This window comes from Rhinolophus ferrumequinum (genome assembly GCF_004115265.2).
Source record: "Rhinolophus ferrumequinum isolate MPI-CBG mRhiFer1 chromosome 5 unlocalized genomic scaffold, mRhiFer1_v1.p scaffold_110_arrow_ctg1, whole genome shotgun sequence".
NCBI classification, from domain to species: domain Eukaryota; kingdom Metazoa; phylum Chordata; class Mammalia; order Chiroptera; family Rhinolophidae; genus Rhinolophus; species Rhinolophus ferrumequinum.
The window spans coordinates 5177857-5202772 of record NW_022680355.1 but is presented as its reverse complement, the minus strand read 5'-3'; the positions used below and the strand labels follow the sequence as shown (position 1 = coordinate 5202772).

The 24916-nt window shown below is 35.4% G+C and overlaps 1 protein-coding gene across 1 annotated transcript in view; it reads right to left on the bottom strand.

Moving 5' to 3' along the window:
- Nucleotides 1-263: 263 nt before the first annotated feature.
- MALRD1 (MAM and LDL receptor class A domain containing 1) overlaps nucleotides 264-24916 on the bottom strand; it is a 534334-nt gene continuing 509681 nt past the window's right edge. The window contains exons 39-40 of the mRNA XM_033100523.1: nucleotides 3351-3426; nucleotides 264-366 (exon numbers count right to left, since the gene is read on the bottom strand). Of these exons, the coding sequence (XP_032956414.1) occupies nucleotides 286-366; nucleotides 3351-3426 (157 nt within the window). The 3' untranslated portion in view covers nucleotides 264-285. The remainder of the gene's footprint in view (nucleotides 367-3350; nucleotides 3427-24916) is intronic.

The following is a 24916-nucleotide window of genomic DNA, read 5'->3' as shown; positions in this document are numbered from 1 at the left end:
AGGTTCTGATTCAGATTCCACGAAGACCTTCAATATATTCGGTAAGAAAATGTATTCTTAAATGTAATAATTACCGTAGTATTCCGAATCCCTTCTATTTTTACTATTGCATCAGATGAGTTTCTATCACATTTCACACACTGGAATTTTCTATAAGCTACACATAGTAGATGATACTTGATCTTGATGGAGATTTGCTTTGAGTATTGTAGCAGCAGGAGTAAAGTCACCTTCTCTCCAGGCATTTCCATCAGATGCCTCAGCTTCTATTGCCTCAGCTTCTATCTATTTGGGATGATTAGATATGGTCTGCAGGCTTCCTGATGTTGTGCCATATAATGGATTTGAGAAGGAGTATATAGAATTCTAAAGAAAAACACATTGAAAAGGTTAGGCTTTTAGGTATTAAAATAAGACTTCTTTCCAGATCATGCAGAATGCAGAGACTTTTTAATGAATTTCCACTGGAGTAATAACTAGAGCAGCCCCAACTTTTCCTCCTGCACTTCCAGTCTACATTGCCTAAAACTCTGACACAGGCCTAGTCTCTGTGTGTGCCTAAGGTCCTCTGTGCCTAGGAGCTATGGCCTGATTCTCACCTCTGGTGTGATGGAAGAATGCACATGTCAGTATCTCAACTCCCTCTTTCTATGGTGCTGGTTTCTCAAAGCCTGCTCTATCGATTCTAGTTAGGCTAAACAAAGGACACCCAAAAATATATATAAAAAAACTACCAAGAACTTTCAGTCAGGACAATTATATTTTGCAGAGTATATTAGAAAATTTAAAGCATGGAAAACAACTGGACTTCAATAAATAAATTGCAAGGAAAAAATTAAAGACGGAAAAATGGAACCTAGTATAGTGCCAGGTGGGCACTAGATAATTGGGGGGAATCGCAGAATAAATTATATAAAATCTAACCACTATGCTGTACATTTGAAACTAATACAAAATAATACTGAATGTCAACTATAACTCAAAAAAAAACAACCCCAAATTAAAAAAATTAAAACCTTAAAAATAAATAAATTAATTTTATTGCAACTTGGATGCATATATCTGATATTGATCCTGATTTTAAAAATACAGGAACAACACCAACAAATATGAAACCCCTTACTTATTTATGAGACAATTGGGGCAGGTTGAACACTGACCAAATATTTGATGGTATCAAGCAATTATTGTTAAATGTTTCGGTGTGATCCTGTGGCTATATTTTTAAAAAGTCCTTATCCCTTAATGGTCTGATGTCTTAACTGAAGTCTTTACAGGCAAAGTTAAATGATATCGGGGATTTGCTTAAACACTGTGATTGACACCATGACTGAACCCTAACGGAAACTATAGACTCTGGGTGATAATGACATGTCAATGTAGGTTCATCAATTGTAATAAATATCCCAGTCTGGGGGTGTTCATAGTGGGGTGCATGCGAGGGGGACAGGGAGTACATGAGAAATCTCTGTACCTTCTGCTCAATTTTGCTGTGAACCTAAAACTGATCTAAAGAAAATAAAGTCTGTTTAAAAAAAAATACCACCACCTCTCTGGTGGGTGGAGGGAATGAATGGGTGGCAATGGAGGTGAAACAAAAATGGCCATGGGTTGATAATTGTTGAATTTGGCTGATGGCTACCTAGTGGTTCATTATACAATGATCTTAATTCCTATATCAGAATATGAAAATTTTCTCTGAGTGTTTAGAAGAGTATTTTGGAGAACTTCTTTTCTCTGTTATAATGTCAGAGAGGGTACCCTTAGTTTAATTAACACAAAGGTATTTGCTTCTGAAACAATAGAAATCAAAATAGCAGCAAAGTTTCAGAACTCTGACAGGATTTATTCTCCAGTCATTCTTAATGGAAGGAAAAAGGAATGGGAAAGAGGAAAAAAAATTTTATTAGAATAGAAAATCAAAAGAAATTGCTTCCAAGGTTTTCTAGAGTCATCAATTGCACTGTCAGATGTATACATAGTAGAAAGCATCTTGAAAGCACCTTGAAAGGTGGGTCTTTGATATGGACCATTTCCTGCTCACCATAGAAGCTGTCTTCTTAGTAGAAAGTAAAGAAAGTCCTTCCTAGAACATTCTTAATTACTACAAGTTTATGGAATATTATATCATTATATTATATTATATTATAAAAATATGCCAAATTTAAAATATTGCATTTTAATTCCTACATCATTTGTATATTTTGGATACTAACAGTCAACATAAGCTAAAGATAAAAAAGACTAAAATTCCTTTACTTTGGTTAAAATGAAAATAGTTTTATACTTTTCTACTTTGTCAAAAAGATACATTTGGCTTCTTAAATGTACATTTATTTATTTATTTATTGCACAATAAGTAGGGTAACATTTCGTTTTTACTCTATGTCTTGACTGACTTGACGGATCATCCTAATTAATTCTCTCTGTACTCTGGGAAATATCTTATTTCTTGTTTTCATTCCTACCAAAACAGTACTAAAAGTGTGTATGACATCATTACGAAGAGAACACAGACATAAAAAAAAGGTTAAGGGTTGTGTTAGAATTCGACCTCACCACCCAAGGCTCAAAAGTACTAGAAACCGTCGGTGACCTGACACTTTTGCTACTCCTTTTCAATAACAGTAACAACTGTTTTCATTAAAAAAAGGGGGAAAATTAAAACTTTAGCTTTCTATATGTTCACTTTGACAAGAGAATGAATTTCATGTACCATTTCTAAAATCAGTTATAAGGAAGCTTTCATAGATAGGAAGTGATGTGTTATGGCTAATCCTATTTTATACCCAAATGAATGCTCATATCACCTATTTAAGAAAGGGATGAGAGAGATTTTACTTGCCATTTTCTCTCTAGCCTGCCTCTTATTACACTGGTAAGGAGTAGCCCTAAAAGGTGCCAGGACAGATGTAATACACCTTAATTTCTCCTCTTGTCTTCTAAGTTATTCAGTACTGGCCCTCACTGCCCTCAACTACATTTAGAGAGAACACAAAATGCTATCTCCCTTTTGTCTTTGACAATCAAATATGAGACCAGTCAATGAGTAGTTACTGTGAATAGCTGACTAATACTCTATGGGTTAAATGGATATTTTCCAGATTTATCAGCTCTCTTTGAGTATGAACAGTGACCACAAAGCCATTTAACAGTGATCTGATTCAAGCAGATGAAATTGTCCTAGAATGGAAAATTCTCAAACACATTTAGAGAGACTGAAACTCCTTTCCACCCTCAAATTGACTAACTCTACTAAAATATTCCTCTTAGTGGAAACATGGTCAAACAGCTCTCTCTCTCTCTCTCTCTCTCTCTCTGAAACAATACAGGTCACCATTACCTCTTACCTCTGTTTTCTCTGAGTTGCTCCAATTCCCATAAACTGGATTAACAAATGCACAGTTAACACTTCCTTTAGTTTTCCTTAAGGCACACAGGACAGAAAAGAAGAGTAAGTACTTAAATGTACCACAGTACAATTCCAGGTTATAATTTGGTAGAAAACTTAGAGACACATTGTCCAAACAGCATACTTATTTTTATGAATATATTACCATAAGTAAAGACTTTTTTTTGCACCAAAGCAACCACATGTTTGAAAGCAAATGTAGTTTGACCTCTGAATATTTAGATACAAATAAACCCAGGCAAATAAAAAAAAAAAACATGGCATAAGTTGGTCTTAAAATTGATTTCTTAAACTATTATTATTGAAATAAGGGGTACACATTAGAAAGAACAATGTAATATAAAGCTGAGAGGCCACCTGGAAGTCCCTTAGACGTCACAAGTGCCAACCCGCCTTCTGAGGGCTGTTTTTCATGACAGTGCCTGTCATAAGTGATTTCACTGATATGTGGGATATAAAACTGCAAACAACAAAGGAACAAGACAAACAAATGAGAAACAAAAACTCATAGACACAATAGTTTAGTGGTTACCAAAGGGTAAAGAGGCAGGGGGTAGTAGATGAGGGTGAAGGGGGTTAAATACATGGTGATAGAAGAACTGACTCTGGGTGGTGAACACACAATGTGATATATACATGATGTATTACAGAATTGTACACCTGAAACCTATGTAACTTTACTAACCATTGTCACCCCAATAAACTTTAATTAAAAAAAAAAATCTATGGCATCATAGTCTTTAACATTTAAACAGCAAATTTAAATATGAGTGTTTTGAAGAGGTTTTTATGTTAATGTTTTCTTTCAGGAATCACAAAGAGACATGTCCTTGGTAATCTCACATATTGGTCTAAAGCTGCACAATTTACTCTGATTAACTGGGCTCCTAAATGACCATTTTCTTTTTATATTTTAATTACTTAAGAGTCAACAGACTTATTGACAGAAGACAACTAGCCCTGGAATAGTTGCTCATTACTGCTGAAAACAAAAATGCCGTGTGTGTGTGTGTGTGTGTGTGTGTGTGTGTATATATATATATATATATATATATATATATATATATATATATATATATATATGATTATATGCAGATAACTAAATACACCCTATTAAAGATATAAGAAAAGATCCCATACATGCCAACACATGCAAGCACACATACACATATACATACACATATACACATAATGGAGACTGGAAGACAAATTCCAGGATGATTGCCAGTGTCTTGAAGGCAACTAGGAGGAAAAACTATACAATGACTACTTTTGCCTACTCAGAGTAAAATGACAATAAACTTGAAAATATACCTTTAAATCCTAAAAGGAAAGGTAATAAAGAGGAAGCTCTTATTGATTTGTTTTTTGAAAATAAATTCTCAGAGGTATGACCTCTTATTTCATCTACCAAGCCAACCACATGGTCCTCTTCTGAAAAGCAACATCCTTAAGGAGCCCAACAGAATAATATGAGTAATTACCTTTGGCTGGCAATACATTCTTCCCAGGGATTCAGTGTCTTCTAAGCTTCCTGACCTCCACTGTTTCTGTGCAATTGGCTTAAATATTCAATTGTTTAATTGTACCCTCTTTGAATCTACATTTTGGTTATCTATGAAGAGTGTCATAGCAGCCATTTTTCTTGGTTATTGTTTGGAAAAAAAATATCATAGATTCACTTGCAAATGATGAAACAACAAGTACCTGTTAAATCTTTAACCACTAATTGAGTTGCTCCAATTAAATTGAATAAGTGGTATTTAACTCCTTGCCTTTTCTTTCTCCAAGACTAGTCAATGTTAAGTTCTCAGTGTAGTAAGCTCAGTAAATAGGGCATAAAACGAGGCAGAGTTGCTTTCAACATTGAGACAGAGTAGGGAGCAAAGGGCAGTTTTGAAATGTGTCCAAATGTCAAAGCAAAGGCTGGCACAGGAGAGCTGGAACATGGATGTAGGGGGCGTCAAAACCAAACGGAGCTAGGCAAAGATGGGATAGCTACAGAGACTGATACCTCAGAAAAATTAATCTTGGCTGAAATCAGGAAGCAGGAGGAAACCCAAACTATAGGACTAATGGTCCAAATGCCGGGCAGGCAAGCAGCAATGGAAGCAACAGGCTTGGCAGCCAACTGGTTAGCAGTGAAACACAAGCAACACAGAAGATCTTGAATGAGGCCATTACTTTTGGCTTTGGACTGCTGGGACCGCAGATGACCTAGACCAAGACTGGCAGGCAGAAACCAAGTAAAACAATCAATTTTCCAGCCCTGTTAATCCAGCTATTGAAGGGACATTTCTTTGGGAGGGATATTAGGTCTTAAACAATTTTCCATTAAAATGAAAAAAAAAATGTAGGTGGCCAGCTTTGGGGTACTGGGAGGCAACACAGAAAGAAGGGTGATATTTAAGGGTTAGGATGTGGAGTTGTAATAAAAAAGAAAGGATCACAGTATGAATAGTAGAAGATGAGCAATGGTAAATCCTTCCTACTTCAAATTATCTTTACTAGTAATCTCAAATTTTTATGTTTTCCAGATCAAAGGTATGTCTCCCACTATTGGAAATCTTTGACTTGTTAGACTTCATTCTCAACGTCTTTCCTGTTTATGAGGTAAAATATTACTTACCACCCATAGATACTTCCATTAAGTAAGTTTCTAGTGTCAAATCCATATATTTACTATATCAAGTTCCATGATATAATTTTTCGTCTTCATCAATTTTATAAGTTTGTTATTCAAATGAACAAGTTACTTAAAATGATGTATCCTTATATGAAGAAAACAAAGTAACTGTTTGATTATGAAGTTTTTCTGCCAATTCTAATACTGTATGGTGCAAGGAGAAGTCTGCATTAGGCAAAAAAAAATTATTATTATGCTTAAATTATTGTCATGTTTAAATTATTGTATTTATGAATAGGCAGATGACTCTAAAAAGCTGGGGTTTCAAAAAATCTAACCACCTCTAGGAACAGCAAGGAATTGACTTAGACGTTTGGAATAGAGGGGAAAAAAGTTGCATTGATCACATGAGTTTTCCACCCACAGCGTGTCATGCATTCACTTAAATTATTATCAAGCTTCTGCTACATCCAGTATGTGCAGGCACTGTATAAAGTGGCATTCTGAGTGGGTTATAGAGAGATATGTCAGGTAGGACTAGAGTAATTCTTATGGGAATTTCCAATTTAAATTTCATGAGCATATGTATACCTCTAAAGGAATTCACTTCATGGCTTACTAACAAAAAAAAAATTAGTGTTAATTAAAAATATGGAAGGGTTTATAATAAATATCTGAAATTACTGTAAATCGGCAAGGAAGAAAAACAAAAAGAGTAAAACAAAATCTCATCTGTATTGAATACAGTGCACGTGACTTTGAGGTTAATGTCTGTTGATGTACATTTTAACAGCTTTATTGAATTATAATTCACACAGCATACAATTAACTTATTTAAAGTATTAATTCAATTATTTAAATATTAATTTTATTCATTTAATTATTAATTTTGAGAACTGTGTTAAAATGTATATAACAAAATTTGCCATTTTAACCATTTTTAAATGTGCAATTCGTGGTATTCATTTTACATTCACAGTGTTGTGCAACTATCACAAGTATGTATTTTCAAAATATTTTCATCCCTATAAATAGGAACTCTGTAGCCATTAAACAATAACTCACCATTTTCACTTTCCTCCAGCCCCTGGTAACCTCTAATTTACTTTCTGTCTCTACAAATTTGCCTATTCTAGGTAATTCATATGAGTGGAGTCATACAATGTTTATCTTTTTTGTATCTGACTTATTTCGCTTAACATCACGTTTTCAAGGTTCATTCATACGGTAGCATGTATAACATTTTTATGACTGAATAATATTCCATTGTACTAATATGCTATATTTTGTTCATTCATTCATCTGATAATGGATACTTGAATTGTTTCCACCTTTTGGCTACTGTGAATAATCTGCTATGAACATTCCTTTGGGTATATAACTAGGAGTGGAATTACTGGGTCATGTGGTAATTCTATTTTAGCTTTTTGAGGAAACACTAAACTGTTTTCCATAGCAACTTCACCATTTTACATTCCCACAAATAATGTATGAGGGTTTCTATTTCTCCACATCCTCACAAATACTTATTATTTTTATTATTGCCATCCTAATAGGTGTGAAGTGGTATTTAATTGTAGTTTTGATTCACATTTCCCTAATAAGCAATGACGTGAAGCATCTTTTCACGTGCTTATTGGCCATTTGTATATTTTCTTTGAAGAAATGTCTAGTCAAGTTTGCTTATTTTTTTAATTGGGTTTCTTGTCTCTTTTTCATTAAGTAGTAGGAGTTTTTGTATTTTGTGGATATTAAACTCTTATTATATATAAATAATTTCAAACATTTTTTCCCATTTTGTAGGTTATCTTTTAACTTTCTTGATAACATCCTTTGATGCATGAATGTTTTTGATGAAGTCCAATTAGCTATTTTTTTTTCTTCTGTTTCTTGTCTTTTTGATGTTATATCTAAGAATGCATTGCCAAATCTCACGTTGTGAAGATTTACTCCTATGTTTTCTTCTAAGTGTTTTGGTTTTAGCTCTTATATTTAGGTCTTTGATCCCTTCCAAGTTAATTTTTGTGCATGTTGTGTGGGAGGGGTCCAACTTCATTCTTTTACATGTGAAAATCCAGTTGTCCCAGCACCATCTCTTCAAGAAACTGTTCTTTCCCCATTTAATGTACTTTGCACCCTTTCAGAAATCAACTAGTCATAGATGTATGGGTTTATATTTGGATTCTCAATTCTAGTCCATTGATGTATCTATCTATCTGTCTGTCTGTCTGTCTATCATCTATCTATCTATCTATCTATCTATCTATCTATCTATCTATCTATCTATCATCTATCTATCTATCTATCTTCATATGCTAACGCCTCACTGTTTAGTTTGCTGTAGCTTTGTGGTAAATTTTGAAATCAGGAAGTGTTAGTTCTCCTACTTTGTCCTTAACTGAGTTTGTTTTGGTTCTTCTGTGCCCTTGCAATTCCATATAATTTTGAGGATCAGTTTTCCATTTCTGCAAAAAAGACTGTTAGAGTTTTAACTGCAGTTGCATTATAGCCATAGATCTCTTTGTGTAGTACTGACATCTTGACAAAATTAAGTCTTCCCATCCATAATCTTGAGATATCTTTCCATTTATTTCGGTTTTCTTTGATTTCTTTCAGTAACACTTTGTAATTTTAAGTGTAGAAATCTTTCACCAACATGGTTAAATTTATTCCCAGATATTTTAATGTTTTAGGTGCAATTGTCAATGTGATTGCTTTCTTAATTTCTTCTTCTGACTATTTGTTGCTGGTATCTAGAAGCATAACTGATTTTTGTTGATTTTATAACTTGAAATTTTGCTGAATTCATTTATTAGCTCTCATAGCTTTCTTGTACATTCTTTGGGATTTTCTATATATACACAATCATGTCATTTGTAAATAGAGATAGCTTTATTTCTTTCTTTCCAATTTGGACATCTTTTGTTGCTTTTTCTTTTCTAATTGCTCTGGTTAAGGTTTCTTACTACACTTTCTGAAATTAGGGTAAATATAATGCAGCTATCAAGGTGATTTGAATGGATAAACAGGGTAATTTATTTACCAAAAAATATTTGCTGTGCCTGTGAGTGGAGGAAATCTCTCTTATGCTTCCACTAACAAAGTGATTTCTATGTATTGTTTTCAAATGTTAAAGACTATTCTAAGATCCAAGAAATAATTGTCCTGAGTTAAGGAAAATGATGCTCTACAATGTGGTGACTCATTCCTTAAGATGGTGGAATGACAGAATGTTGATTTTGCTATTTATTATCTTTCATATTCATTTATTTAAATTTATCCAACATTCTAGAGCAAATACTATGTACTAAACACCACGTTAGGTCCTCTACTTACAAAGTTGATCAGTATTTGGTTGCTGTCTCTAGAACTTCTTTTAGAGGGTGGCAGCTACTGGATTTCTGTCTCTTAGATGAAATTCTATGTTTATAAAACGCCCACCACAAGTAGACGCCCACTAATAGTTCAGTGCTATTTTCTTTGCCTTCTTTTCTCCTTTTGTCATTTATATCTTCTTTTAAGCTTCCTACTTCTTTCTCCTAACCCCAAAGCCTGGGATCAATGAAGTAACATTAGGACAAAGAAAAACAATAAAGCGGTGTCAGAATTAGTAATAATAATCACTGTAGTACTTTTTATTTTTTAAATAGATTTATTAATTTAAAGCTATCAAGGACCTTTGCAATCATCTCCTCTCTGTCTTTTTTACAGATTGGGCAACTGAGATCCTTCCCCCATAGACTGTAAGTCTTCTGGAGGAAGGACCTGGTTTTCTCTTTTATCACAGCACCTAGTGCAATAGGAGTCAACTGAATGTTTATGGAAAGAATAACTTAATGAATGCATTTAGTCTGAAGGCTTAATGATGGCACAAAATTCATTAACCTACCCTCCACCCTGTTTCCCCATGCCCACTGCCAACAATATACTTCATTATTACCCATAGAACAAAGACGTTCATTTTTACTATTGTTATCACGGAGCCACATTTGTATTTGGCTTTCTGTCCCACTTAGCACAAGGCTTTAAGTGGGCCAGGAGCCTACTTTAGTCCTGTATCCCTTTCCATTCTATTTTTAAACCAGTTAAGTGCCTGCCCAGAGGAGTAACTTAGGGGCTTCCCTGAAGATAAACAGAATGTACTAGAATAGGAATGGCCCTTTTATCCCTTTCTATTACATAGGAACTGAAAAAGTCATATTACTGGAGAAAAAATTAATTTGATACAAATGACTTTACAATATTTGAAAACATAACAGTTTGTGTTTCTCATATCTCAGATGTGTCTCTGAAAAAACGAGAGGCCTGAAATATCCATGTATAAGTATCAGGGTCTTGAAATGAATTTCAGGCTAATAAGTAGTATTTGGTTTGTTAATATGGGGGGAAATATTTTGTAACCATAAAAGTATTTGTGTCATGGGTTTTTTTGTTTGTTTGTTAGTTTTTACTTTTTTAAAGGATCCATCTAAGTCATGAAATGCCATCATTTCACTTGGGGAAATGGAATTCATTTATTCTGAGAGTCAGGGCTATTACATTAAATTTTGCTTAGGCTGATTAATGGTGAATCTGGGGTGTCCCAGAGAAAAAAATCTTAGTTCCACTCTGCCCATTTCCACCTCTGTCATATTAAGCTCTTCAATGAGGTTTTTTCCCAAATATTTCTAGTCCTAAGACTTTATGTGAAGCCCTTCTTTGAGTGCTAATGTTTCAGATAAAGAAAGTGTATCACAAGATCTTAATAAAAATATTTCTGAGTTTCCACTTTTACTTGTATCTATTTTTAATGTTCATTAAGCATATTTCTGTCAAGAAGAGATCTTTTTAGACATGTTTATTTCTCAACCAGGGTACTCATAATTTTTTTCTGTCTCATCATAAAAATTAATTAAGTAATGATTTATTTCCCTGATTTTAGAGCCTGGGAAAATAAGGGGTTTTGTTTGTTTGTTTTTGCTTGTTCATTTTTTAACTTGTAGTAATAGAAAGAGATTCCAACACTGTGTATCCTGTTCAATTGTCAGTGTCACATAATTCACATATATCATCCTTCTTTTCTCAAAACCGTAGACAAGTTTTATTTCACACCTGACCTCTGATCATTCCCAGTCCAAGTCTTAGCTGGTATGAACAGACCGTTTTTAAGGTGAGTTATTACAAATTTTAAAATTTAGACATTATTTTGTCCTTTTTGTAATAAGGACAGATTTATGGCAGTTTGCAAAGATAAGCACAACAGAAGACTATAAAACAAATACGTAGTAGATAGGAAGTTGGAGAAAGGAACTCTGAGAACTGAAAAATAGAGTTGAACCAGAGATAACAAGATGGACAGTATGTGAAATGGGCATATGTACTTATTAAATGTAGGATACAAATTTGCCTTTAAGATTCTCCAATTCAGATTTCAGCAGGACAGTTACACAGGTCACACATTCAAAAAGAAACAAAGCAGGTATTTAGAAGAACATCTTCAACTCAGGAGAGAAGACATATATTGTGTGTGTCCTGGTAAATGTAGTCTAGGCTAATAAAATAACAAGCCCCCGCAATATTATAGGAGAAGTCCCTATGGGTTTCGCTAGGTTATTCACTTGTATCTTTGAAAATATCAAACCGAAACTATGCCAATGTGTGTTTCAGTAAAAACTACCTAGGAGAAATAGGTAGCAAGGAGGGGGATGGATTTTATGGAACCCCTGAAGAACAACAGTGCCTTAGAGAACTTGATGGGGGGCATTTTCATGTTTGTATTTACCATAAAAATGTCACAAAGATCACAATGTGTAGTGCGCAATTACAGTTGGCACATTAAATCTGTTATAAGAATCTACAGGTAGAATAAATTGCATGACATCATGAGGCAATATAAGAAAGAATAAGTTGAGTCGATTAGATCAACCTCTTCTCATTGAATGTATATGCCTGCAAAATACAATATTAGCTTACTACTGCTAAAGTAAAAAGGGAAGAAAGCAAGAGAAGTAGTAAATAGAAATATTCAGCTATATAATGGTCTGTACTTCTGTCAAGATGGTGACTTTTTTTTTTTAAAGAAGTAAAACAAACAATCTGGGAGGGGGAAAAAAAAAAGGAAAGAAAAGAAGCAAGCCAATTTGAAATAGCAGGGATAAATTAGGGGAGAATGTCCATGAGCTCAAGTTTTCATTTCCAAGCCCTTAAGGAACAAGCTGAACCAAAGGTTTGGATGAAAAAGTTCAGAAAGAATTGGGTTTGCAAACATAACGAGAAATCCCACAAAAGGGAGAGGAAAGGATTAATCATCTGGGGTCACAAGACCAAACAACTGGGAGACCAAATTTCGCTAAACTCATTCACATGATACAGCAGCTGCTGTATTTTTCTCTTACTCTTTCCAGGCAGGAAATAAATATCACCGACCACAAAACCTGTCACTGTTTAATGCGATCTTGCTGCGGCAGAGCACTTAAATGGGAACATGCCCGGGAATATGGATGCAATTAGTATGAATAAAGCTGACCCAGGTTCCTGTAGCTTAACCTGAAGGAGACCCCATGCTGTCAGTGGGCGCGCAGTCTCCACTCAGCTTCTCCTCTGACTGCAATGTTAGCACATTCACAACTGACTAACGTAAACCAGATGAAGAGCAGGAGAGTCCTTTGGAAATATATGTGATAGCACACTTTGACGTTTTTTTATTGACCTAGTAAAATTACTAGGAGCCAATCTTAGGAAATAATTAGAGAGGAAGACAAAGATTCATACAGAAAGGGGCTCATCACATATTATTGGTAATAATGAAAAATTAGTTACAACCGAAATGTCTAATAATAGGAGAATGGTCAAATTATGATACATGTACTTGAGAGAGCACTAGAGAGCCCTTTCAAGTAATGCTTCAGTGGTATAAAGGCAGTGTTTCTCAAAGTGTGGTCTTTGTACCGCTGGAGGTCCTAAGACATTCTTCAGGGGCTGTACAGTTCAAAACTGTTTTCATAATAATAAAACCTGGGGGTAAGTGATTCAAAGTGCAAAATAGATCAATGAATTTTATTATACCACACTTTTTCTCTTTGTTGATATTTGCACCAATGCGACAAATGCAATGGGGGTAAAAACTGCCAGTCCCTCAGGAGAAATCAAGACTATTGAATTGCTATTGAATTGTACATTGTATTCTTCACCACCATGTGCTTGCAGTAAATTTTTTAAAAAGTCAGTTTCACTTCCAAAGGACTTGGAGGAAGCAGCAAAAGGTATTCATTATATTAAATCTCAACTCTTCAGTGCAAGTCTTTTTAATATTCCAGAAAGTATGCATAAAACACTTTTTTGCCATGTTGAAGTACATGTTGTATTGTGGAAAAGCACTGTGAGATGGAGTTACATGCTAAACTAACCACTTTTTTCATGGACAACATTTTTATTTGAAAGAATGACTGACAGGCAAACTCTGGTTATTCGGACTAGGGAACTTGGCAGACATTTTCTTAACAATGAATGGAACAAGGCTGGTTAACATTAAATAAAACATCTGACAATATCTCTTGCCAATGATAAAATTTGAACTTTCAAAAAAAATTAGAATTTTGAAAAAGCCTGGCTTGTTCACCATGAACACAATTGCTTCCCAAAACTTTAAAGACTTGTCTTATGAGGTTTATTATTATTATTATTATTATTATTATTATTATTATTATTATTATTATTATATTGTTTAATATGTTTCAACATCTGACAAGCTGTATAACTCACCAAACCAGTGTTTTCTAAATGAAAAATGAATGATGTTACAAAATTACACATGGATAAGTAATCCATTCAAAGAGTAAGATAGACAAATTTCTAAAGTAACAGTACAGAAACTTCACTGACACAGTTTGCTTCCATATTACAACTATACTTTAAGAAACCTATCACAATGTCAACGTTTAGTGTAGTATAAAAATATCCATGATTACCTGAAAAAGGTATGAAAATATACCTCCCTTTTCCAAAAATATATATCTGTGTGAGGTTAAATTTTCCTTATTATACTTCAGTCCAAACAATACAGCAAAGGTTTTAATACAAAAGAAGATATGATTATCTAGTATTGGCTCTAACTAAAATTTAATTTTAATTTGAGTATCTCTGTTCTACTAAGCATTGGGGCTTCAAATACCAGTAACTTCGCATTTTCCCAGCTAACATACACTTTTCTTTAATAAGTTCTTGCTAGATACCTCTTCTGAAAATACTTATTTTCTTTTTGCCCCTATGAATGTGATACCTCAAAACTACAGTGGGTAAAGGTCCTTTTTCATAAAATATTATTTATATTTTACATACATTTACATAATGTATTTTATATATAAAATATATTTTCATAACTGTTATTTTTGTTAACATGCAGATTTTTAAATTTTTAAAATAAATTAATAAATAATTTAAATATTTCTTAGTTTTAATTTTTAATATGATAAATCTTGATACTTATAACCACATTTAAAAAAAGCTCTTTGGGGTTCTCAATAATTTTTAAAGGTATAAAGGTATCTTCAGAAGAAAATATATTAGAATGATCAGTACAGGGAAATAAAAAGAACAAAATTTCATAGACAACAACTCAGGTTTCAGTGAAAAAAATGTGTACCTGCATATATGTGAGTGCACGATGATAAAAGTTCAGAAAACACAGCAAGAGTGTATCTGTCGGGTGCTGACATTTAAATATAATTTTAAATTCTCTTCTGGCACTTTGTTATATTTCCCAAATTCTACTCACTAGGTTGTTATGTGTCAGAACCTTGAGGTAGGGGTGACGGATTTACAATTAGGAAAAGATCACGTTGTGTTTCCCTGCATGAGCACCTCACCTGCACCTTGCCCTAGCTCCTTCTAAACCGTTTGCCTAAAAGAGATGATCCACGTCCTCTGTTCACTTTCCCCATCTTTCCTGACTCTCTTCTTTTAATATTTCTTCTCAAAATCTACCTGCCAGCCCTGCTGCACTACTTACAGGTTTTGGATGGGTCATGTTTTTCCATAACTCTTGCTTTTGCTCTTAAATTCTCTCCTTGACAGCCAGAATCATTGCTAGCCCTGGAGCCAGACACACCACTTCTCTTCTTTGTACTCCACTGTGCATTGTGCATTTTCCTATCAGGTCGTATAGTACTTTCTTTAATTGGAATGACATATTTTCCATGTAAACTGCTCTGTATGAAAACTCACTCTAATTTCCTTATTGAATTCTCTTAGACATATAATCTCTTTAGTTGAAAACTGATTGCAATATTGAAGTTAATTATCCATCTTTGTGATTTCCCATAGCAATCACCTAGCAACCTGCTTCTTTGTAAGTCTTTTTGACAATTTAATGTTCACAACCTTATGGAAGAATCTGTCTAGAAAAATGGACTTAGCTGCATTTATTTATGTACATTCATGTCTCTCCCACCTGAATCTTAACTTCCTATGGGGAGAGCTAAAGTCTTTATTTTACAATTTCTTTAGGAAACATTACTTGAGTCTCAAGTATATGCCAAGTACTCAATTACAGAGCCACTCAGATTATGATTTATTTATAGTTTGGCTTTTTTCTGTTTATTGTTCCATGATGCGATAAACACAAAAATTGAGAACCAGTGTTTAGAATATTTGCAGCAATTTGAAAGAGTCAATTTATGTCTGTTGAGGCTAAGAATAGGAAATTTGGACTAGTATTTTATGTACCTTTTAGTTTCATTTTCCCAATAATTCTTACAAAAGCATTGGTATGTGATAGATTGAAAACAAGAAACCAAAACAGAACTGGTTCTTCACCACAAGAAGAATGGTTCTCTTCTACCAACACTGGGTGTCCACATGTGAGTAAATACTCATCGGCTTGGCTGACATTTACTTTCACTAGCTCCCCCTTCTGAAAATATTTTCTCTTCCTTTCTCCTTATGAATGTGGTACCTCAAAGTCCCACTGTTGGAAAGGGCCAAGTACTATATAACTTTCTCGTATCAGAATCAAATGTTTTTTTCATGTAAATTGCACTATATGAAAATTCACTCTAATTTCCTTATTGAATTCTCTTAGACACATAATCTGTTTGATTGAAACTGATTGCAAAGTTGAAGTTAATTACCAGTCTTTGTGATTTCCCTCAGCAATCACCTAGCAACTTGATTCTTTCTAAATCTCTTTAAATGATTTAAAATTGACAACGCTATGTGAGAATCCATCTAGAAAAATAAATTTATTTTATTATGACTCACAAATATTCACCAATGCCTTTAAATAGACCCTATTTTGGATTTAATACATTTAGTTGAAGCTGCCTTGGATCTATGAATAAATTCAGCTTACAATATCACAAAATGGAAAAAAGAAATAAAATTGTCTTTTCTTGTAGTCATTTTAAAACAAACTATTTTTAAAACATAAAAAGCACAGAAATGCACAATTAACTTTCTATGCAGATCTCTTAAAAATAATCTTTCCCTGTTGATTCTTTATAAATTTCCTTTTTTTTCTTTTATCCTGACCCATGTTTTATTTACACCAACCACATGGTTCCCTGTCAGAGCCTGTGCCTTTACACGTGCTTGTTTCTTCTTGAAATGCTCTTCCTCCTTTTCATCTGGCAGATTTCAATCCGTGAATTCAGACTGGAGTGACGAAACATCTCCTCATTAAATCCTTCTTTAACTTCACCACTGTATTATTCTTACCTCCAAAGCAAAGTCGGTCTCTCTTTGACCCATGTTTCTCCAGTGCTTATTACATGCTTGTTGAAGAACTGGTATTATTTGCTTTTCTATATGCCTTTTCCACCAGAGTGTAAAGTATTATTTTTATATTCCCAGCCCCTAGCACAGTGGCTAGCACATAATAGGTGCTTAATAAATGTTTGCCAACAAATACACAGATCACTAACAGCTTCTGATTTATGTTTCTTTTCACGAAGATAAAAATCAGCTGTTCATTAAAGTTGTATTGTTAGGCTGTCCTTTGATTCATTAGTGAGCTAGAAATTCCAACACAGTAAACACATTGTTGAACTTGTAGGAGTGTCCCTAAGGATGCTTTAAAAGAGAAATTGTGTGAAATATGATTTGAAAGCAGAAAAGAATCTATCAGGAGGAAAGCAAAGCACTTACTGAAGAAAAATCATGAAGCGGCTCCCATCCTCCCCACTTCCAAATTCCCTACCCTCTAGTAACACTAATAAAACAACACTTGGAATTCTGATTCTCCAAAGTTGCCAAATGTATTTGCTGAATGCCATGGTAGAGCTACATGATTTACTAATAATGCACATCTCCTTATCTGTCCTTCCTCACTTAAACAAGTTACCTTTTTTCAAAGAGCAACTCTGATGTTTCTACAACACTTTCATCTACTCTGATGGCTTGAATACAAAACCAAATGCAACATAGAAATATATTATGGACTGAAATGCTGTCTCCTTGCTATGTAAGATTATTAGTGAACTGAGAAAAAAATGCTGAAAAGCCCTGGGGACTATCTTTGCCAAACAGTCCACCTGTATGGAGACATGGCTATCTTCAGATCAAATAATTAGAACATGGGGCTGTTATACAGTTAAGTTGCTTTAAAATTTTTACACAGATTTCATTTCTTAGACTATTGGGACTCTTTGGTGACAATACACATGTACATACCATGTACACACATGTACACACCAAATGAAGCTGGGATTATTCAGGATTTGTATTCCTGACACATTGTGTGTAAAATGATTTTGTTTAGTCAAATAATGTCTTACTTAATCAAGTAATTAATTATTTAAAATCTACTAGATATTTAGTAAAAAATAGCAAACCATTTTGAGTTTCATGTAAAATTTCTGCTTTTGTCATGATAAACATGAATACTACTTTCTTGAAAATACTTCAACTATACAGGAGTTTGTGTATTGATTTTGGGTGGTGAACACACTACAATATACAGATGATGTATTATAGAACTGTACACATGAAATCTATATAATTTTATTAGCCAATGTCATTCCAGTAAATTTAATAATAAAAAAATGAACAATAGTAGTAATATCTTTATTAGCAAAATTGGTAATTAGATTAGGTTGACAGATGCCAGGCAATGTTTTCAGAAATTTCAGGGCAAAATCTGTCATACATATGGACATCTAAATTATTAGGTTGGTGCAAAAGTAACTGTGGTTTTTGCAATTGTTTTTAACCTTTGAAACCACAATTACTTTTGCACCAACGTAATAAATGGTCTAGTATGAACTGCAAAAAATGAACACAGTTACTCTTTTAACTAAATTCAATTTCCTGCCTCTCTGAAGTGCCCAGGTTTTCTGATGTTCAGTTTTCCATAGTTGTTGAATGCTTGTACTTGAAGATTTTGGTTCTCTAATGTCCTTCATTAATATTCTAGGATTTAAGCTTCTGGTTATGGACTGATTTTGCAGCCCATCATGGACCCAAATAATGAGTCTGCCAAGGGTCACACACGTAGCATCATTTGGTGTTCCTTCACATGCTTTCTGCTTCTATAGAATGGAGTGAAGTTCAGTCAAACTGGATGGAAATTCTTCATGAATACCCAACAATGACATCGTAACTTTTGGAGTCATCTGCGAGGATTCTAGTATGAATAAATTCTGGAGCATTGAGGCCAAGTAAATGATTGCTTTGGAATATAAATTGTTCATCTGGACTCCAACATCCTATTATAGATGGGCTGAGAGATTTGATTTAACCAGTATTTACTGAGATGAATTCCTAGCTGTTATTGATTGAACTTGGGTATATACATAAGAATAGGACAAGGATCCTGCCATCAAGAGGCTCAAAATCTGTTATGGAAGGTATCAAACCAAAAGTCAACTTGATGAGTGAAAAACAAGCTGGGAACCAAGTTCTTTGGAAGCTCAGAGTCAGGAATGGTTACTGCTGCCCATAGTGACCTGGAAAGATGCAGAGGACCCCACCTTTGTGGTTTGCCTTTGTGAAAGTCTTCCCTTTTTATGTTTTACTTTTATGGTGAAGGAAGAAGTAAACTGAACATTTCTGAAAGTTTGTTCTATCTTCCTTTGACCAATAAATTTTTCTTGGCCATTTACTCTGGAAACATGGCAGATGGCATCACTCATTCTACGTCTTGTGCATGATCAGCCCATAGGGCCTGACTTCCAAGACTTCAAGGTATTATTGCAGATCTGCGGATCCTAGCCATCTGAGTTTTCATCGGCTATATATGTTATTTATGAAACACACACCACGTGTTAGGCAAGATGCAAGATGAACAGACAATGCCATCCCTGCTTTCCAGAGATTTATCAGTGAAGAGAATTACAACTGAGTCACAGACCCTGTGTTTTTCAACCATCAGTCACTTGTGTGGTTAAGATAACCATACAGATAGAATGGCCAATTGTCTGGCTTAATCCCGAATTCTAAAATAGGCATATATTTTTTTCTTTTTTTTTTAAAAAAATAAGCATTAACAGTCTCGGGGAATTTTAATGCAAAGATAAAGGTAGAAGGCTACTCAGATTATAGGCTCCCTCATAGCTGAAAGGTTTAATGCAGTTACAACATAACCAGGGAATACTCAGAGCCCAAAGAACCAAGCTCAATATTCTATTTGAAGCATGCAATTTTTGAGCTAGGAGAAAAACGTTAAAATAATTTAATCATCATTTCCCATTATGTCATAGGTGAAACATTGGTTATAAGAAAGAGTAATTTAGGCAACATGAACATTTTAATTTTATAGTTAATGTTTTATACTAAAGGCATAATAAAAATATATAAATAGCACATTAAACCAATGATTTTATGAATATTATTTCTTAAGAGAGGGCTAAGTTAAAAAAAAAGCCTTTTAAAGATAAATAAATAAAGTAATAGTAAACATAATACATAGTCAAGGCCTAAATTGTGGGGGTGGCCTATAAATGACAGAAATTTGGGAAAAATGATTGAATTAAAGTCCCTCATTTTATATGTAAGAAAATGTAGACTACCAAAATAGTTTTCTTCTCTATTGTTCAAACCTGTCTTTCTTCCTGGGTTTTTGGATTTCTATTAGTGGAGTTATCAACCATGCAGTCACCTAGGAATAACAGCCTCAAATCAACTTTGACACTTGATTTTTTTTTTCACTTCCTGTATTAAGTCAATCACCACTGTTCAAGTTCTCATAGTCTCTCATCTATACCTCTTGAACAGGCTTATGTCCTCTAGACCACCAATCTCTTTCTTAATCTTTTCTAATCTATCCTCATGCTATGCAGTCTTTTTTTAAAAGATATGATCTTGTCATTCTTCGGCTTCAAACACTTTCTAGGCTTGTCCCAGTTAAGGCCCTAGCAGGAAACAGTCACCATACTCAAGGTGGAAAATCTGAGCAGTGTTTGATAAGGTGACAGTTTGCAAAGCGATGGCCACAATGTAGAAGAACAATAAAAGATGGTGCACTAGTGAGGCCAGCGACTTGATCTGCCCTGTTACTCCCTAAGCAGGAAAGAGGAGCAAGAAGGGGTATAGGAGAAGGTAGCTGTCGAATGCATAGGGGCCCCTGATGGACCTATCACTTCTAAACACCGGCAGGAATTCCACTGAAGGAGGGAGCCAGGGTTGTGAATGCCCAGTGCCCCCTTTTCCTTCCTGAAGGTACCCCACTTTGGCCAAACATAACAAATGCATACATCAAGGGAGCTTGTGAATGCAAACCATAAAGACCAAGTCTGCAGATCCACGTTCTATACTTTCCCATCCTGCTTCGTGGAGAAGGTGGAGAATAGATCTGGAGGACAGACAGAAGATTAAGCACTCAGCCTATTTTTTTTTTCATGAATTGAAATCTTCATAGTAGGCATTCAAAATCCTTTAACCACCGCTCTGCTACATGCTTTTCTATGTGTAATTTATTGTTACTCCTCCCATATTCTACAGCTATGTGAGCCATGTTTGAAATCATTGAGTTTCCACATTTTTAAAATTTTCTTGAAGCCCCTTCCCTCATTTCCACCTGGTTTCTTCATCCTTCAAGTCTTGCTACAAATGCTACCTCCTCTTTGCAGCCCTCCTAATTCATCCATCTGAATTGCTGGCTCCCCAGAATATATCACCTCCACGCGCTAGATCAAGACTTGCCCTGTGCACCACTCACTCCTCTCTGAATAAGAGAAGCTACGACTTCACAACCTCCCTGGCCACAGGGCAGGGAGTGGGGCTCTTCTGAGAGGAGCAGAAATGTGACAGTCCAGCTTAGGACAAAAGATCTTTTTCCTTTGAGTTCTCTCTTATGGGCCATATCTACCATGGACAAGGAAACAAAGGTGAGGATTGGGGTAAAAGTATCAGGAAACAGGCTGCATAGGCTTCTCTTTAAAATGGGCAGGAAGAAGAGGACAGGCAAGAGGGGGAAGAGGGGGAACAGAACGAGGTGGGGAGGGGAGGAATTATCAAATGTGGTCCAATCCCATTTTTAAGGGGAAGATTTTGAACTCCTCTTCTCAATCTCCCTTTTCTTGTTCAAAGTAAACATTTAGCAGGCCTGGTAGAGCATGGTCATTATATGCACAAGGGACTGAGTTTGGGGAACTAGGTTCACAGATCTTAACAGCTGTACTCTGTGGGCAGACACACACCAGAGAGAGCAAAGGTTTGCAGTATTGTGAGACCACCACAGTCATTGCCGTCAGTGAATTCCAGTTTGCTAAGTATTCATTTCTGGGACCAGAGCGGGCTCACTGGTGACTCTAGACCCAAAAGCAGCTGAATGCCTTAAGGCACGCATAAAGCAAGATTTCTCTAGGAAAACAGCGGGTATTCTGTGACTGCAGCTAAGGATAAATATGCATTGCTGGGCCCAAGTGAGGGCTCTCCGGGATCTCAAATTAGAAGGTCAGCTAAACTTCTGCTTCCAAAGCTCCACATTACCATACAAGGTGTTAGCTGTGGGAAAGGGTCTGACCGACAGATGATAGTATAGAGACAGACACTTTATTTGGAGGTCAGGGCCACACTCATTCATGAATCTCAAACAAGAGCATCTGTATATTCAGGGGTTATAGGCAGCTGGTCCAGCTTTTGGGATCCTAATCGCTCTCTTTCTTATCAGAAAAATAAACAGCAATCATTCTCTTGATCATTCTTTCCTCCCATTTTACCTCCCAAAGTATTTTGGTTTCCTTTTCTTCCATTACACTCATCACAGTTAAACATACATTATAACTGAGTGTGAGTCAGAAAGCAGGGGTATCGTCTTATGCAGCCTTGCGGTCTCTCACGACCAGCACACAGGAAGTCATCATATACATTTGTGGAATGGAATCACGTGGCAGTCCCAAGACCGCATTCAGGTCTTATGATTTCCTACTCAGTAATCTTTCTACTGTTACACACACTTACTTAGCATCCTACAAAGTTCTTTACGAAATTTCCAAATCTAAACTGTTCCAAAAATCCTCACACAAACATCTCATTTCTCAGCATGACTAAATGAAATGTTTATCTTCAACTTTTGTTAGTGTATTTATTAAATGCACACAATCCTTCTGGAGTGAGTGCCACAATACAGGGTGAAAAACACCTATTTATTGACAATTTTTCCCAGGAATGTTGATACTATCTAAAATAGGAAAAGAGCGGGTATTATGGGGCTGCAGGTTATGTAAGAATAAATAGTCCACTCCTTACTCGTACTCTTTAATCTTGCTTTCTAGGTATAGATTTGGATGATCAGATTATCTACTTTCTATTATGACAAACAGCTCTAGAAGGCTGCCATATTTGTTGCTTCCTCTAAAGTATATGGCAGAATAAAAACCTGGTAGAGGGTAGACAATGGAAACAGGTGTAGTAGATACCTGTCAGGGCCCTTTCACGATGACCCCTTTCTTGGCCCATCCCCACCACTACAGAGCCTTGATATGGGGGTCCCTGCAGCCATGTTTGTACTATTGACCCTGCCTCACGTCTCATCCATAGGTAATTTAACCACGAATGGGATCTTGACCCAAGTGGGCTAATCAGAAGTTCTTCTTTTGGAATATGAAATGGGGACAAAAAGACAATATATTTGGTCTCTCCACATATATCAAGACATGACTAACTAGCATCCATTCTCTAGGTGACACCATTTTATTTTATTTTAATGTACACAGTGAGTAGAAGAAATATGTCTTCAGAGAGAATGACCAAGCAGAGAAACCAAAATAAGCAGCAATGAGAGGCAGGTGAAAAATTCCATGGAGTCCAGGCCTCCCTGAGGCCCTACCTCATATATCCCTACCCTTGATCTCTAGGAGACATGTGCATTTTGATATTGAATTCTTTATTTTGAGTAAGCTAGTCTGAGTTGCTTTCTTCATCTGCCATCAACATGTCCTTGCTAATACATTAGGTGGCAAGTAGCTAACAGAAGGTGACAGAATGTACAATAAAATCCAGCAAACTGGATCTCAAAAAACAATGCTAAGAGGCCCACTGCTGTGCTTAGCAATGTCTGAGAATACACGGCTCCATCCTACGCTTTAAAAACGAATAATAAAGAAATGTTTCTTTCAAGTCACTGAAGGGCCTCTTATGCTATAGAATCTTTTTATAAAATCTAATGGAAAATCTTCAGGTTAAGGTTTATTTAGAGAGGGTGATGAATTTCCTGCTTATATTAATTCTTGTGTATCTCAACGTTTTGGTATTATTGTCAAGGTGACTCTAGGCCAAACATTCCAACTTGCTTTGCGGCTTAAATGATTTCATGCAAAAAGACTTTTTTAAAAATTTGATGAACAACATTTTTTATGCAAACATGATCAGTAGGAATAAGGAACATTTTGCTGATGCTCAGAAGTATTGATAATACTCAGTAAAGTATGAACAGTGTTCAACAATTATGTACTGGGTACATGAAAGTTATGCAATCAATATCAGGTATTGGGGCTGCAAAGATGAGGACTAGTTAATATGAAAGTAGTTAAGTAATCAAACTAAATAATAGTGGGGTAACTGTCTTCTTGAGGATGACATGCTCATAGCTCAGTGACTAACCCTAAAGGGAGGCCAGGAAATTTTTGCCTGGCATCAAAAAAATATACAGGGTTGGAAAAATTTGCCAGGCAGAGGGTGCAGAAAGCCACATGCTTTGCCCCCAAAGCGAGACTTTTTCCAAGGGTCAGGTGTGAAAGGTGGAAAACTAAACTTAGTGCAGTGGTCTCTGAACATTGTCACTTGAGTTTTCTCTAAAATAATTTTGAAAAACTATGCACCTCCTTTTACATTTTAAAGTTAATATATCTAAATTTCAAAGGACATAATTTCTGCAATATTTTATATCGAGCTCCTTAACATAATGGAATTTGTCTGCCATCCAACCTAAGGGACAAAGCCAATCCTGCTCTCTATGCAATCAGCCAAATCAAACTGAATTTTCAGGAAAAGGCAGGCATCATTGTTCAATTCAAATAGATATGTTAAAAGGTGAGCCAAAGCAGTCATCTCAATTAACTGTGATTTCAAAATTTAAGTGAAGAGAGTGGGAGGAAAAGGGGAGGGAGGAAGGGAACTAGGGAGATGGGGAGAGGGAGGGAGAGAGAGAGAGAGAGAGAGAGAGAGAGAGAGAGAGAGAGAGGAAACTTGGTAAAGATTTACCTTCTGCTCCCCTTTCAATATTGCTTATCTCAAATATTTTATTTGACTACCTGAGTCTCTTTTGGGGGATGCATTCTCAGATTATTCCTCTATTTGTCCATCCAGGGGCAATTTGAGCATCTGCAAAATGACTCCGTTGAAATTATTAATATTTGTGCTACAAACCTTCAAGAAGCTCCAAGCCCTCAGGGTAAGCACCCTACATAGTCTGTAGACCTTGACAGGGTGAACGGTAGTAATTCCGGTTGTTCTGCCCCATGTCT